Source organism: Crocuta crocuta, unplaced genomic scaffold (genome assembly GCF_008692635.1).
Source record: "Crocuta crocuta isolate KB4526 unplaced genomic scaffold, BGI_CrCroc_1.0 scaffold31, whole genome shotgun sequence".
Taxonomy (NCBI): Eukaryota; Metazoa; Chordata; class Mammalia; order Carnivora; family Hyaenidae; genus Crocuta; species Crocuta crocuta.
Genome location: NW_027528362.1, coordinates 12,908,369 through 12,924,008, shown reverse-complemented (window position 1 = coordinate 12,924,008; position 15,640 = coordinate 12,908,369). Strand labels below are relative to the sequence as shown.

Sequence of the window (15,640 nt, the reverse complement as noted above, 5' to 3'; positions counted from 1 at the left end):
TAGGGAGGACGCTTTGAGGTAAACAGGCTTGAACCGTGGCATGCCAGCCCACGACGACCCCCTGGGCCCCCTGGCTGAATGCCCACGGGCCATCAGGGGACCCACCTCAGGACAGCCTCGGGCTGCGACCAAGCAGGCGCGGTTACCAAAACAGGGAGCGTCGTTCCTTGCTCGCAGGACCTCATCGTCCCCTTTCAGGGGAGCCCCCACCCTCGGCCTCCCCGCAGACAGCCTCTCACTTGCCCTGCGTGCAAACTCCTTTCCTCTTCGTTCGGCCTCAGGTGAATTCTCTCCCTGCTGCCCCACCCGCTTCCGCCTCCATCATAGCCCCACCTTTGGGGGCCCCCATCCCACCGGGGACACCACAGGCTTTAGAAATGGATCCAGAATTTGCCTGCCAGCACTCTCTACTTGGAGCGCGGTCGTGGCTAGGTGATGGCAGTGGCAGTCCGTGTTGGTGCCTTGGGGCTCCGTGCCAAATTGCCCCCCCCCCGGGGAGGGGGGCACAGAACAGCAGAAATGTATGGTTTTATGGTTCTGAAGGCCAGAGTCTACGAACGAGGCCTGCCCTCTGTAGCTTCTCCCGGGGCCATCGTCCGGGGCGTCCCTTGCCTGGCAGCGGTATCACTACAGTCTCTGCCCGTGTCGTCGCATGGCATTCTTCCTGTGAGTGTCCTCATATCCTGGTACTTGCCTCTTCTTACAAGGACACCAGCCATATTGACCTAAGGCCCCCTCTGACTACCTTATCCTAATTCAATCATCTGTAAAGAGCCTGCTTCCAAATAGGGTTACACTGGCAGGTGCTGGTGGCTGGGACTTAACATATCTTGGGGGACACAACTCCCCCATAACACCTTCTAAATTCACCTCCCTATGTCCCTGCAGCAACAGGATGATTTTTTTTGTTAATTTGTTTTCAGAGAGAGAGAGAGGAGGGGTAGAAAGAGAGGAAGAGAAAGAATCCTAAGCAGGGCCCATCTGGTCAGGGTCAGTGCAGAGCCCCACTGAGCAGGGGAGGGGTTAACAGTAGACAGGGCTGGGTGAGGGATCCTCAGGGAGGCCGGCTACAGCTACACGTGGAAGGCTGAAGCAGTTTTGGAACAAAAACAAAAATCAAAGGCTAAGCATGTTCCAGACTTGCCTAGGCTAAGTGCCAGGAGTGGAGTCTCACAAACTTTCTGATAAGGTCCCGCTAAAAAGTCAAAGACAAAAATCCTTGGTGGCAACCCAGTCGGGACCCCCTTACTCCTGAGAGCTTCGTGACTTTAGCTCAAGAAACTCTATCGATTTGCTCCGTCCGTTGTCCGTGAGATTCATTCTTCGACCCGGTGAGACGGGGGCCAGGTCGTCTCCCACCCTCCTGTGACACCACGAACTCCGAGATCATGACCCGTGCCAAAATCAAGAGTCAGACGCCTAACGAACCGAGCCACCCAGGCGCCCCAACAGAACCGTCTTCCTTAGATGAACGATCACGCCACTCCTCTGCACAGAACCCTCCAGTGATTTCCCATGTTGGAGCAAAATCCTAAGCTCCTTTCTTCCAAGTCTTCCAGCCCTTATGTGACCCAGGCAAGTCCATCTCCCGCCACTGTTCCCCTTGCTCGTCTCTCCAGCTACACCAGCTTCTTGGCCCTTAGCCCAGCTGCCAAGCGGGCGCTGCCTTCCTTCCGCGGGAGCGCTTTCTCCTGATACTGACGTGACGCATGCGTGTAGCCGGAGTTTTATCAGTACCACACCGTTTCTGACCATTCTATGTAAACTCCATTCCCCTTCTTTCCTGCTTCCTGCCTTACTATTTTCCTTAGCACTTTTCACTTGACATATTCATTCATTCATTCATTCATTCATTCATTCATTCATTTTCATCTATTTCACTATGACTATAAAAGTTAGCTTCAGGGGCTCCTGGGGGGCCCAGTCAGTTAAGCGGCCGACTTTGGCTCAGGTCATGATCTTGTGATCCATGAGTTCGAGCCCTGCATCGGGCTCTGTGCTGACAGCTTGGAGCCTGGAGCTGCTTCAGATTCTGTGTCTCCCTCTCTCTGCCCCTCCCCTGCTTATGCTGTCTCTCAAAAATAAATAAACGTTAAAAAAGATTTTTAAAAAGTTAGCTTCGATGGAAAACATTTATTTTGTTCTGTACTGTATGCTCAGGGCTTAAAACTCAGTGCATAGTAGGTGCTCACTCTTTCTCTTTCCTGAGACATAATTTACATAACAATAAACGTCACTGATTTTAAGTGTACAGTTCCACGAGTTTGCACAAATGTATATAATCATGTAGTCACCACCACATTCATTAGAAAAGATGTTGATTCAATAGAATAGATAGAACACTTCTATCAACACTCCCAAATCAGGCTTTTGATGCTATTATAAATGGTATTTTCTTAATTTGAATTTTTTTTAAATGTTTTATTTCTAGGAGAGAGAGAGAGAGAGACGTGAGCAGGGGACGGTCAGAGAGAGAGGGAGACACAGAATCCGAAACAGCCTCCAGGCTCTGAGCTGGGGCTTGAACCCACGAACCTCAAGACCATGACCTAAGCGAAAGTCCGACGCTTAGCCGACTAAGCCACCCAGGCGCCCCCTTAATTTGAATTTTTAATTGTTCATTGCTCATATATGGAAATACACTTGATTTTTATATATTGACAGTGTATCCTTTGACAGTGCTAAATTCACTTATTAGCTCTAGCAGATACTTTGGAGATTACTTGGGCTCTTCTTAGGAGCAATGGCAGTGTGCCCATTTTCGATGACATTACCTTCATTAACTTCCATCACTTGTTAAGGGGGTAGGTAGCCACCCGATTTTTGTTATCAGTATGAACTCCCGAATTTTTATTTTACTCAGTAAAAATGTATAAGTTTTTATTTTATTTATCTTATTCAGAATTTTTTATTTTATTTATTTATTAACCACCAAGTTATTACCAATAGCAACTCATGAATTGTTATTTCATTAGTTCACTTTATTTTCATCATATTTATGTTACTCTTTTTAATATTTTAAATGCAAACACTTAAATATTTACGTTTCTTTTTTCCCTTTAAAATTTTTTTAAATTTATTTTTGAGAGAGAGCACGAGCACAAGTGGGGGAAGGGCAGAGAGAGAGGGAGACACAGAATCCTACGCAGGCTCCAAGCCTTGAGCTGTCAGCACAGAGCCCGATGCGGGGCTCAAACCCATGAACCGTGAGATCATGACCTGAGCCGAAGTCGGATGCTTAATTGACTGAGCCACCCAGGCACCCCTAAATATTTACATTTCAATGGTTCCTCTAGGGACCCCAGCCTCAGAGCCAACCCTAATCCTTTTGATTAAATCCTTCCCACAGAACACAGGATGTGAGTTCCTTCTCCTGTGGGGGGTGGGGGAGGAGATCAATGCAGAGAAAAGTTGTGCAGATCGATCTAAGGGAACCTTCCTTACTCAGCTGTGGAGCTGTGAGTCGTCATTGGCACTGGCCCAGCGGGAAGGGGTGGAGGCCGAAGTAAGAGTGTGGAGCTCACTGGACGCGGACCTGCTTCACCCCAATATTGGGATTGGTCTTCCCGAGCCAAAACCGCAGGGAGAGGAAAGGAAACCTGTCTGAAATGCAGGCACCCGCTTCGGTTCCAAACATCACCTCTGAGCTAGAACACCTTTGGCCCATCTCTCTGGCAACGTCGAGCAGTGACCTCACCTTCCAACTGTCCTCCCGAGGCCTTGGCCTGCAGGCTGCTGTTCTCATGAGCCAGGCTCGGAGATCGACCCATCAGAGAATGATCGAAACCCAGATCTTTCACTACCAAACAGCACCTTGCATCATATTACAGAAGACTTGTAAGAATGGTTTTTAGTATCGGGACGCCTGGGTGGCTCAGTCGATTAGGTGGCCGGCTTCTGCTCAGGTCACGATCTCACAGTTCATGGGTTCGAGCCCCATGTCGGGCTCTGTGCTGACAGCTCAGAGCCTGGAGACTGTTTCAGATTCTGTTTCCCTCTCTCTCTGATCCTCCCCTGCTCACGCTGTCTCTCTCTCTCAGAAATTAAAAAAAAATTTTAAAAACGTTTCTTAGTATTCACCCACAAATTCTGAAACTTCATTCATGCTGAAATAATCTGTAATTTTCATAGTAAGCAGGAGGGGACCATAATTAGCATAACACTGACAAGGGCTTTGCATTCAATTAGCATTCCTATGAACTTAATTACCATAGTGGGGGCAGCTCCTTACCCTGCCCTTTGATAATTAGGAGGCTGTCCTGTGCTTTGAGAACTGTCTCTAGGTGACATCCTTCTGATTATTTTTAGCTTTGCACTGAAGAGCAATACGATTAGGGGATATGGCCAGAAGGAAAACTAAAATTTATGCCCAGGATCAGCAAATTTTTATTTTTCAGACTTACGGGAAAGTCAATGAGGCTTCAGTGGATTTGGTTTCCCCGGGGGCTTGTTTGAAATGCGGAGGCACAAAGGGACCTACTCTTTCCATAAAAATTAAGTCGTCCATTTCAAACGATGGCTGTGATTCAGCGTCTTTCTTAAAAACACAAATAAAATAACCAATTGACATGTTGATGCTGCTATTGATCTGCCTGGAACATTCTTCTCGTCATCTGGTGCCGCATCAGCAGGAAGTGGCCCTGAGACCCCAGGAGACTCCAGTGGTGAATGTTGAACACAGTCTCACCATAATCTCTTCCCATAGGTCAGTTTGATGAGGCCAGGGAACAAAGTCTTTACCAGAATCTCAGGGTTAAAGCACTTCTCGTATTTGTTACACTTGCAGATGACACTGTGTGGCTATCCTTAAACACTTTGTCTTACATGAATCTCAAGGGACACTTTCTCCATCCTTTCTCCCTTTACTGACCTCTGTGCAGGAGATGAGGCTGACAGAAAATGAAATATCTGCCTGTATAAAAGAAAAGCTAGCTAGTGCTAACCTCAGAGAAAAATTTTAGAAGGTCCACATTTTAAATAAAAACATCTAATATAATCATAACATAACGGAATAAAAAACTAGGTTGAGTCTGAATGTGAGTTCTAATGCTCAGCAATAGCCTTGAGCATTTAGGAGAGCTGCCTAAACTTTTCAGGTCAGAATCTTTATCACCAAAAGAAGAAATTAGATGAGATAACCTTTAGTTTTTGTCAACTCTAGAAACATGTGTACTTGATCTAGTTAAATATACTTGCTGACGTTTTATCTTCAATTTCATCTGCTACTTTTATTTATTTATTTATTTTTAAATGTTTTATTTATTTCTGAGAGAGGGAGAGACAGCATGAGCAGGGAAGGGTCAGAGGCAGAGGGAGGTACAGAATCTGAAACAGGCTCCAGGCTCTGAGCTGTCAGCACAGAGCCCAATGCTGGGCTCCAACCCACAAACTGTGAGATCATGACCTGAGTCGAAGTCGGACGCTTAACCGACTGAGCCACTCAGGCGCCCCTCATCTGCTACTTTTAAAATACTGTTGTAAACTGTAAAATACTGTTGTAAACTGCTCTGGAGGAGCAGTAATGTGCTTGGGAGTAGAAATTAATTAAGAAGTGGGGCGCCTGGAAGGCTCACGTTGGTTAAGCGCCCGACTTCGCCTCGGGTCATGATCTCACCGTCTATGGGTTCAAGCCTGGCATCGGGCTCTGTGCTGACAGCCTGGAGCCTGGAGCCTGGAGCTGCTTCCAATTCTGTGTCTCCCTCTCTCTCTGCACCCCCGCACTCGCACTCTGTCTCTCTCTCTTAAAAAAATAAATAAAAACATTTGGGGCGCCTGGGTGACTCAGTCGGCTAGGTATCCGACTTCGGCTCAGGTCATGATCTCATGGTTCATGGGTTCGAGCCCTGCATCTGGCTCTGTGCTGACAGCTCAGAGCCTAGAGCCTGTTTTGGATTCTGTGTCTCCCTCTCTCTGTGACCCTCCCCTGCTCACACTGTCTCTTTCTCTCAGATTTAAATAAAACATTAAAAAAATTTTTTTAAATAAATAAAAACATTAAAAAATGTTTAATCTAAAAAAAGAAATTAATCAAGAATTTATATAGAACAGAATTCCAAATGATATTCAGATCAATATTTCCCTTACTTTTCAGTTGAAAAGTACCTTCCTCTTTCTCTAACTGAAGCTTTTCTCCAAAATAGGAGAAAGCCACTAGAAGGGTGGTCAGGTGATGTCACCTGATTGGAAGCCAGGTGACTTCATGCCATGCATGTCCTCTGTGCTTAAGACCTGCAGGCTCAACAACCTCAGGAGCTCAGCCTCTCGGCCAGGCCAGACTAGTCCCTGCTTCTATTAGTCTTGGTGGGGAGGAGCTTATATAAGGGAGGAAAAAATTTTCCTCTGCCCTCCTAGGGGAGGGGGTCTATAATCAGACTGACAAAAGACAGATTAGTGGGAGAAAAGGTAGATACACGTCCCTTGTTGATTTTAATTTTCCCCATGAGTGGAGGCGTGCACAGAAATGGAGACCCAGAGATGCGGTCCAGCTAAGGGTGGGGAGTTTCTACCACTATAACAAACCGACAGTAAGTTGTGGAGAAGTGAGCAGACCTAGGAAATGGGGTTTGGGCTTCCAGGAGCGGACGCCGTGGGAAAGTAACCAGACGGGGAAACTAACGGAAGCTGAGGGTTACTAGGTGAGGTTGTTTCCGCAGAGGCGTCCTGGCACCATCGCCGTCTCTGGGGATCAAGGTCGTTCTTCGCTTCCTGGTTCCCCTTCCCAAGGCAGATTCACTCCCTGCTCTCCGGTGGGGGAGGGGGGACCTGGCAGGACTTCCTGCTGTTTCCTTTCTTTTTTTAGGTTTATTTACTTATTTTGAGACACAGAGAAAACGAGCAGGGGAGGGGCAGAGAGAGGGAGACAGAGAATCCCAAGCAGGTTCCACACTGTCAGCACAGAGCCAGACGCAGGGCTCGAACCCACGAACTTCAAGATCATGACTTGAGCCAAGATGAAGAATCAGATGCTAAACCGACTGAGGCCCCCCCCCCCACCCCATCTGCTGTTTCTTAATTCCTTCAGCTCAAAATAACCTTTATGGCAAAGTGGCAGATTTAGGGGTGGCGGACTCTGATCACATATTCAATTGGAACAAATATGGGAACTGAGATTTTAACAGTGCTGTCTAGGAGAACTTTCTTATGATAGAAATGTTCCTTGTCTGTGCCGTCCAACATGGTAGCCACTAGCCGCATGCAACTATTGAGGACAGGAAATGTGGTCGGTGCAAGTGAGGCCCTGAATTAGTTTTTATTTTTTAACATGTATTCATTTTTGAGACACAGAGATAGAGGGTGAGTGGGAGAGGGGCAGAGAGAGAGAGGGAGACACAGAATCCGAAGCAGCTCCAGGCTCTGAGCTGTCAGCACAGAGCCTGACGCAGAGCTTGAACTCACAAACCATGAGATTGTGACCTGAGCCAAAGTGGGACCCTTATCTGAGCTACCCAGGCAGAGGGGCTGAATTTTAAATGTTAACCCACCTAAATCTGCGCCTGTGGCAAGCAGCTGCCCTAAGGGACAGCAGAGCTCTGGGATACTAAGAACACAGACAAACGGAAAAGACCAGGTGAGTTTTGAGCAAGAGGATTCGACCGTGTGCCGTATTGTGCACAGTACTCAGCACTCGGGGTCACACTGCATTCTGGGATGTTTGCTTTTTCATTTACTTTAGTATTTACCCACAGTGCCCTCTACTGTCTCCAAGATGACAGCTTTGAAATGTCCTCCATGTGAGCGCCCGAGGATGACGATGGGTTTTGTAAACCCTGCAAACCAGCCCAGAACTAACTGTTGTCACCAGGTGGCCCTGTCGTTAAGTCCGATGCTTCAAATTTGATATAAGCAGAACTTCTCCTGAAGATAAGTCAGCAGCGAACTCAGGAGACACACACCATTCTGGATTCTTGACGCACCATTATTTCTGCCAAATCTTTTCTCCTTGGCAGGGGTAATGTCTTCAGGCTTCACCAGGAGCTGATGTCTAACGTCTCACATTTATAGTCTCTGTTACAGAAAAGACAGGCAGGGAAACCAGAACTCGATAGATCTGCACAAGTCTGAGGCAGATGTGGGCAAAACAGAGGGTGGCTTTGAAAATGAGATCCAGAAATTTAAGTCCAACCCAGGAAGCGTGGAAATCTAACCACGGATCTTAAGGAGAATCTGGGAACCTCTGTTTAGTGTGCAACATAACCATTTTACGGGTCAGAATCATCTCTCACTGCTGATTCAGGGACAGGTAAAAACAGAGAGACAGAGAGAGAGAAGCCAGGTTAGCCTCGCTTAGGGGATGGGGTACTTTCAAATTCAAACTCACAGTTGACTTAGTCAACAGCTTTACTTGGGGGAGAAAATAACGATGCGAAGTTTGTGGAGGAAAATCGCTGACTTACCTAGTGGGCCACGGAGTCCCTAGGTAGATGTTGGAGCACTTTCTGGCCCTCCCGTAGGAGATGTGGGGGGCAGTTAGAGAACGTGAATCACAAGGAAGCAGCCATTCATGTGGGCTTAAGTCACAGAGAAACAGAGAAAAGCACAGAGTATAACATCACGGGTTGCATTCAACTCAAAAAGCAGAAGGAACAAATCCAATTTAGAAGCTCCCAGAGCAAGGATTTACAGCCTCTGCAGAAACTGGGCGGTTGCAGGCTTGGAGACTGATTAAGTTTCTAAGCTGAGCCATCGTGATACCATAAATGGGTGCACATTTAATTAGATGTTCAGGAGCAGAATGAGTCTGTCTGATGCTACCTAATTCATTTCCACNCTGTGACTGGGGTAGATGTGATTCTGCACTTGAATCAGGGAGGTTGGCTCTGTCCCGGGTCCGAAGGTTAATCCAGGCCGGTCTGACCCGAGCACAGTGGTGCCATTCTGCTAGATGATTTTATAAGCGACGTCATCCTGGCCACTAAGCTGTGAGCGACGCTTCCGGGAACGGGTTCTCTGTTCTCAGAGAGACACAGGGGGGCGTAGGCCGGCCTGTACACGGCACCTGCGGCCCGAGAAGCCTTGGGAGCCTGCGGACACGTGGCCTGAACGTGAGCCAACGCGTTGAGAATGGCAGGGCAGAGAGACGGAGAGAACCCCAGTCTTCCGGATTCTGTGTGAGCCGACCCCTGACGCTCGGGGGAGCCCAGCGTGCCCAGCTCCGGTCCCGGCTCTGCAGCCCGCTGCCACCTGCCCGGCTGTGCACTGAGGGCGGCACGTCGGCTGTTTTCTTTCCTCCTCACGACGATTTTTTTTAAGCTTTTTATTTGGAGATGACTGTAGGTTCACATGTAGTTGAAAGAAATCACAGAGAAATCCCGTCCACTCTACCCGGGTTTTGCCCCGGAGGTAACGTCACAGCCGGGACCCTGCCCTGGATCCGGTCAAATACAGGACGTTTCCACCATCGCCCTTGTAGCACCTACCTCCTGCTTCTCACCCGGCCTCCCGATCCCCTGGGGACCGCGACCTGGTCTCCACCCTCTGACGGTGTCACCGCAAGAACACGGTATCGGTGAAGTCTACAGTACGTAACCCTTTGGGATCGGCCTCTTTCACCCGGGTTAATTCCCTGAAATCATCTGGGACGCTACCCGCGTCTACGGTTTGGGTCCCTGCATCGCCGAGTGGTTTTCCGTGGCGTGGAAGGATCGGCAGTGGCGCGCTGGCTCACTCGCGAGGCACGATTGCGGTTTTCGGTTCTTGGCTGTTGGGACTGAGCTGACATGAACATCCACGTGCAGATGTCATTTCCCTGGGATAAGTGACCGGGGGTGCAGTCGCTCACTCCTACGGTGGCTGCATGTTCAGGTGGGGTGTGTGTGTGTGTGTGTGTGTGTGTGTGTGTGTCCCAGGTGGCTGTGCTTGCTGGTGTGCCTCCTCCCCCCGACCTCTCAGAGCCTGCTGACATTCCACACGGAATACGGGGCTCCAGCTGAACCGGTGGGAGCCCGCCACCCTCTGCACAGGGCTGTTTCTCGGGGGCTGTGTCGGCTCCCCAGGACTTCCGCGACAACGTGCGCAGGGTGGCGGCTTCAAACAACAGACATCTGTGTCTCAAGGTTCAGAGTCGGAACCCAAGGTGTCCGCAGACCCGTGCTCTCTCCGAAAGCTGTGGGGACAACCTTCCTTGCCTCTTCCCAGTGTCAGGTGGCTGCCAGTGACCCTTGGTGACCCTCGGCCGGCAGCTGCCTCGCCCCCATCGTCGCATCATCTTCATGTGTCTGAGCCGTCACATGGCCTGTTCTCCACCCCACCCCACCATGACCTCAGCTTACCCTCACAAATTGCATCATAATGACCCCATTGCGAATTAGGTCACATCGGAGGCACTGGGGGTTAGGACTCTAACGGGTCTTTTTTGGGGGGGGAAATACCAGGTTCCTGCTGAAGAAAACGACACCCAGGCAACTAGCCGGTGGCGAGCTGGGGTCTGAGTGTAATCCGACCGCTCCGGTTACTACAGTCCCGTAACTGCCCTGGGTCCCCCGTCTCGGCCAGATAGTAAAAAACATGTTAATCCTTAAGAAAAAGGAGGTCGTGGCAGCTGTACCAATGGATCAGTACCACAGGTCGCTGTTTCTTGCTTTTCTGTTGAGTTTTCTACCTCTCCTTTTTGTTGTTTCTTTTCAACGTAATTGTCTTCTATCTGGAAGGCGCAGTACGAATCATTTCAAACCTTGGAACCTATGGGTATTTCCATCGCAATCTGTGTGCAAATACATTTTGGTGAATGTTCCATTTCACATGCATTTTATTTAAGTGTCCTCAAACCCTCTGAGAAGAGGCAAGCAGGCACCAACTTCATTTTCAGATGAGGAAAATGAGCATTAAACAGACATTCCCGTGGTTGAATGGTTATTGAGAGAGAGAACAGAGATTTGAACCCCAACTTACTTCATTAAAGTCCCTCTCACCTATTTTTAGCAATCACCCCAGGACTCGCATGGGATGGGTGAGAATCAAGGAGGTGTTTCATTTTTACTCAGCATCCTTTTTTTTTTTAAGTTTAAATATTTATTTCGAAAGCGACAGAGCCACCATGAAGTGGGGAGAGGCAAAGAGAGAGGAGGAGGGAGAGAGAGAGTCCCAAGCAGCCTCTGCGATGTCAGCACAGAGCCCAAGGCGGGGCTGGAGCTCAGGAAACCGTGAGATCCTGAGCTGAGCTGAAAGCGAGACTCGGCACTAAACGGATGGAGCTCCCGAGGTGCCCCTTTACCTTGCATTCTTATGTGCTATTTGACTAAAAAAAAAGAACAAGCATGTATGGGTTTTGCAATTTTGTAAAGAACAATGAAATGGGGCAGAGGTTAGGCAATCACCCTTCTGGGAATTCACTGTAAGGACTTAGTCCCACAGGCTCAGGAAGAAACCTGCACGGGGATATTTGTGGTAGGAGTGTGCGCTCGGCTGGGGATCCAGAAACAACGTGACAGGCGTGTGAGGGGCTGTTAGGCCACACTCACACCCCAGCACCCCTCACCGTGATGCCCCCTCTCAGACTTCCTGTGAACCTACCTATCTGAGTGCAGAGTCAGGAACTATCTGGAAAGATCTTTCCACTACACTAAGTAATGGTGCTTTATTTCTGGTTGGTGCAATCTAAAGTATTGCTTATTTTTGCTTTGTCGTGTTTTAAATAACGTTGGAGGGGCACCTGGGTGGCTCAGTTAGTTGGGAGTCTGACTCTTGATTTCAGCTAGGGTCGTGATCCGGGGGTCATGGGTTTGAGCCCCATGTTGGGCTCTGCGCTGAGTGTGAGGAGCCTGCTTGGGACTTCCCCACCCTCTGTCTCTGCCCCTGCCCGACCCCTGCTCGCTCTCTCCCCCACTCTCTCGGCCCCTCCCCTGCTCGCTCGCTCTCAAAATAAATAAATAAACATTAAAAAAAAGAAAGCGCCCCTAAAGTGCAGCTGGGTGTGACCACGGCCCTGTCCTCTCCGGGGGGCTCTGGCATGTGACAGAGGAGGCTCAGCCTGACCGGTTTTCATTTCTGTGGCTGCGAAGAAATATGTCTGAACCAACCCAGCAGACATCCTCCAGGAAACTGTTATCCTGACCAAGCTGTTTGAACCACAGGAAACGCAGGGACGCAGANCTCTCGCCCAAAGACGACGCTGTCGGCACAACAAGGCGCAGGAGTGCCGGGCGCTGGGCTCCCCGGGCCTGTGCGCACTGCCGGCCCGAGGAAGGGGCCTCTGGTCGCGCCGCGGGCGAGGGCTCGTGGCCCCCTGGGCACCCACGGGCGCACAGCGCGGGCTGGACGTTGTCGGCACCTGGAAACACGTGACGCAGTGGTGGGCAAAGGGGCTTCCTCTGCCGGAAGCGGCTGCGCNCCGACAGCCATGACCACAGTGGCCACCCCTCCCACCTCCCCTAAGAACCCATTGTCCCCCCAGGGCAGCCCCTCCTGCCCCCTCGCCCTGTGAGGTTGGTACACGGACCCCTCTCTCGCGCTGTACAGGGGCCGCTTGGTCGGAGCAGCCCACCTGCGTCTGAATAAACTTGCCCTCTTTTTGCCCATTAATCTGTTGTTTCCAGGCCCCATCACTGGGTCTGCGCCGGTAAGGGGAAAGCGTCTTCCCCAACGACCGGAACCAAGGGCGCATTCTGGGGTCCGCCCCCTCCAGGCCGCGCCCCGCTGTCTGCTGCCTCGTCTCTGCCCACGTGGGGGTCGTTCTGAGGGTCTCTTCCGGGCAGGTCCAAACCTCATAGGGATGCAGTTCGGGAAACTTACCAGAACCATGAGACCCTGCGTCAGACCAAGCGGTCGCTATGGGCACCAGTCACAGCCCTGGCTTAACGTCCTGAGGTGAGGGTCACCATCGTTTTTAGCAGCATGATGCTCATGGCTTCTTATTTTATTTTTTTCGTATCTTCAGAAATTCTAGTCTTTAAGACGGTCTGTTTTTACAGGTCGACTCTTGGCAGGATTTAGGTTTGATTCCAGGGGAGCCAAAGCTCCATTCCAAGGAAAGGTAGAGAACATGGTAGGTAGCAGAGTTCGGTGCACAGATAAAGACTGATAGGAGACTTATCGAATCTGGCGAGCAGGGGCACCTGGGTGGCTCAGCCAGTGTCCGACTTCGGCTCAGGTCATGGTCTCGTGGTTTGTGGGTTCGAGCTGTGTGGGCAGCTCGGAGCCTGGAGCCTGCTTCAGAGTCTGTGTCCCTCTCTCTCTCGTTCTGCCCCTCCCTGTCTCTCTCTCAAAAATAAGTATAAAAAAATTAAAAATGAATAAAATAAAAAGCAAAGCCACATGATGAGGGGAGAGGCCGGGGAGGCCAAGGATACATGGTTGGGAAAGCTACAGACTGTCCAGAAGGAAGGGAGAAACAGGGTCAAAGGCCACAAATGTATTGAATGGCCGAAGTGACCCTTAGGCTGCAGTCCTGGGTGGCGTGGGTGAGAGCAGTTTCCGGAAGCGTGGGGGCAGACTTCCTGGAGGAAGTTGCACAACTAGCACCCACAAATCTCGTGGAGAATGAAGGAGTGTCAGCCATGTGAGGGAGGAGGGCACCTGCTTGTCATCGCTCAAAATCCCAGCTGAGACTCAGTGAGGGATGAGAAAACGAGAGACGTCCAGGGTGAGAAGGGACGGTTCACAAGGGGGGGCGTAGCCATTAAAGACCAGGAAAAGCAGTTATTTAAAAAAAAAAAAAGTTTCACTTATTTTGAGAGAGAGAGAGAGGGAGAGAGCATGTGTGGGGTAGGGGCAGGGAGAGAGGGGGGAGAGAGAGAATCCCAAGCAGGCTCCACACTGTCAGCACAGAGCCCAACGTGGGGCTCGATCTCAGGGACCACGAGATCATGACCTGAGCCGAAATCAAGAGTTAGGTGCTCAACCGCCTGAGCCACCCAGGCGCCCCAGGAAAAGTAGTTCTTTCCCAGATTAAAAACAAACAAACAAAAAAAAAACCCAGCCACTGCCTGTCACCTCCATCAGATGCCGTCACCTTCTCCATCTGCCGGGGGACTCAGGAGGTGACCGTGGACAGGGTGGCACCGAGTGGAAAAGACTTTCACATACAGTGTCTTAAAAACATTCACCATCCACTCAATCGGTTACTGAAAAATCGAAAGCGATGAACTTGGAGTTCCGGTTCCCTGGGCACAGGGAAGTTCACTGTTTCACAAGAGGAAGCTGAGCGGTTAAAAGAAAACCCCAAGCCCACACGTCCGATGGAGGAACAATTGCTCCTATTTGTGGGGAGGTCAGAGAGCGAGGGCAACACAAAGCCCAGCAAAGGCCCAAACCCACAACTTCCCAGAAGCCCCCTTAGCAGATGGAGTAGTTAAGTCTCTCCGAGCGTTTCCAGATGTAGAGGCGAAGCTTCATCTCGGAAGCCTGAGCCCCGAGCGGGAGGGGGGGCCCTTCTCTCAAGCCGAGTGGTGTGTGCGGGTTTCACCCGAGCGCTGGCTCCGAGGTGGCCAGGCCCGGCCTCTGGACGAGCTTGGCTCAGGGCTGTGTGCAAACGAGGGAGGAATGTGGACACACAAGCTGGGGAGGTGTGGCCGCGATTCCTGGGGTGGCCTGTGGGGTGGAGGCCAAGGAACCTGGGAGATCAGCCCTGGGGCTCCGGAGAGTAGGGTTCCCCAGGCTGAGCTGCTCAGACTCCCCTGAAGGCCTGGGCCCCCAGAGCCCTGACTGTGCGTGGGGGGTGGGGCCGGAGAACTCGGGGCTTGGAGACCGGCAGCCCCTCCCCCCCAGGATGGCCCCTCGGGACTGAGCAGGGGACGGCCAGACGGGGAGGACCCCGAGTCTCAGCAGGAAGCGGGAGAGGCATCCTAGCTTAGGGCCCTGAAGAATCACACCGGGTCCAGAGAGGACAGGGCGCCCCCGCTGGGGTGGGGGGGGAAGGGGGGCCAGGACCTGACTGCCCGAGGCCCCCACGGCAGCCCTGGCCTCTCACCCTCGTCCCCCCGTGGACACACGCCCCCCACGATGAGGTCCCAGACTTGAGGGCGCTCGGGAGGGGGGCAGACTACGCCGACCTGTGACCCAGGGGACAGGAAGGGGGCACATCTCTGCTCTCGGCTTCTGGCCGAATGGGGCCAAGCTGCTGGCAAGGGGCGGGCAGCCACGGGCTCTCCTGCCAGCGGCACCAGCGGCGCCCGGCAGAGCCCGGCCGGCCTTGACCCCGGGCCCCCGGCACAGGAGACATAACTGTAGCTGTTTACCGCGTCCAGAATGCGGTCCTGGGCGCAGCACTCCGGCGGGATGAACACACCAGCAACTCACAGGTCAACATCCTTGTCCCCCAGGAAGTTGCCGTCGGTTTTGGGGGACGGAGTGTGAAGACCAGAGTCCATCACCAGACAGGCAAGGGGTCTGAGAGCTGCCTGAACCAGGGTCAGGACAGAACAGACGCCCCACACTTTGGGGCCCGCCTGTGGGGTCACCCAGATTTGGAGGGAGCTGAGCTAGGGGAGAGGGAAGGGATGCCCTGGAAGGTGCCACCAAGCAGGACGCTGTCGGGCTGACCCTGGACCCACCGGTTCTGTGATTCGTGGGCGGGACGCATCCTAGGCTTTCCCTAGTGCGTGTGACTCCAGGTGGCGAGAGCAGACCATGCAGAGGCCCTGCCTCCCGTCAGGAAGATGGGCTGAGGGCGCGGGAGACAGGACTCAAGGGCGCCTGGGGGCTCAGT

At 51.5% G+C, this 15,640-nt stretch overlaps 1 protein-coding gene across 1 annotated transcript in view; it reads right to left on the bottom strand.

The window, feature by feature from the left end:
- Nucleotides 1-15,302, bottom strand: part of NAXD (NAD(P)HX dehydratase) — a 34,279-nt gene extending 18,977 nt beyond the window's left edge. The window contains exons 1-3 of the mRNA XM_077754006.1: nucleotides 15,232-15,302; nucleotides 14,903-15,030; nucleotides 12,050-12,265 (exon numbers count right to left, since the gene is read on the bottom strand). Coding sequence (XP_077610132.1) covers nucleotides 12,050-12,265; nucleotides 14,903-15,030; nucleotides 15,232-15,302 — 415 coding nt within the window. The remainder of the gene's footprint in view (nucleotides 1-12,049; nucleotides 12,266-14,902; nucleotides 15,031-15,231) is intronic.
- Nucleotides 15,303-15,640: the final 338 nt, after the last annotated feature.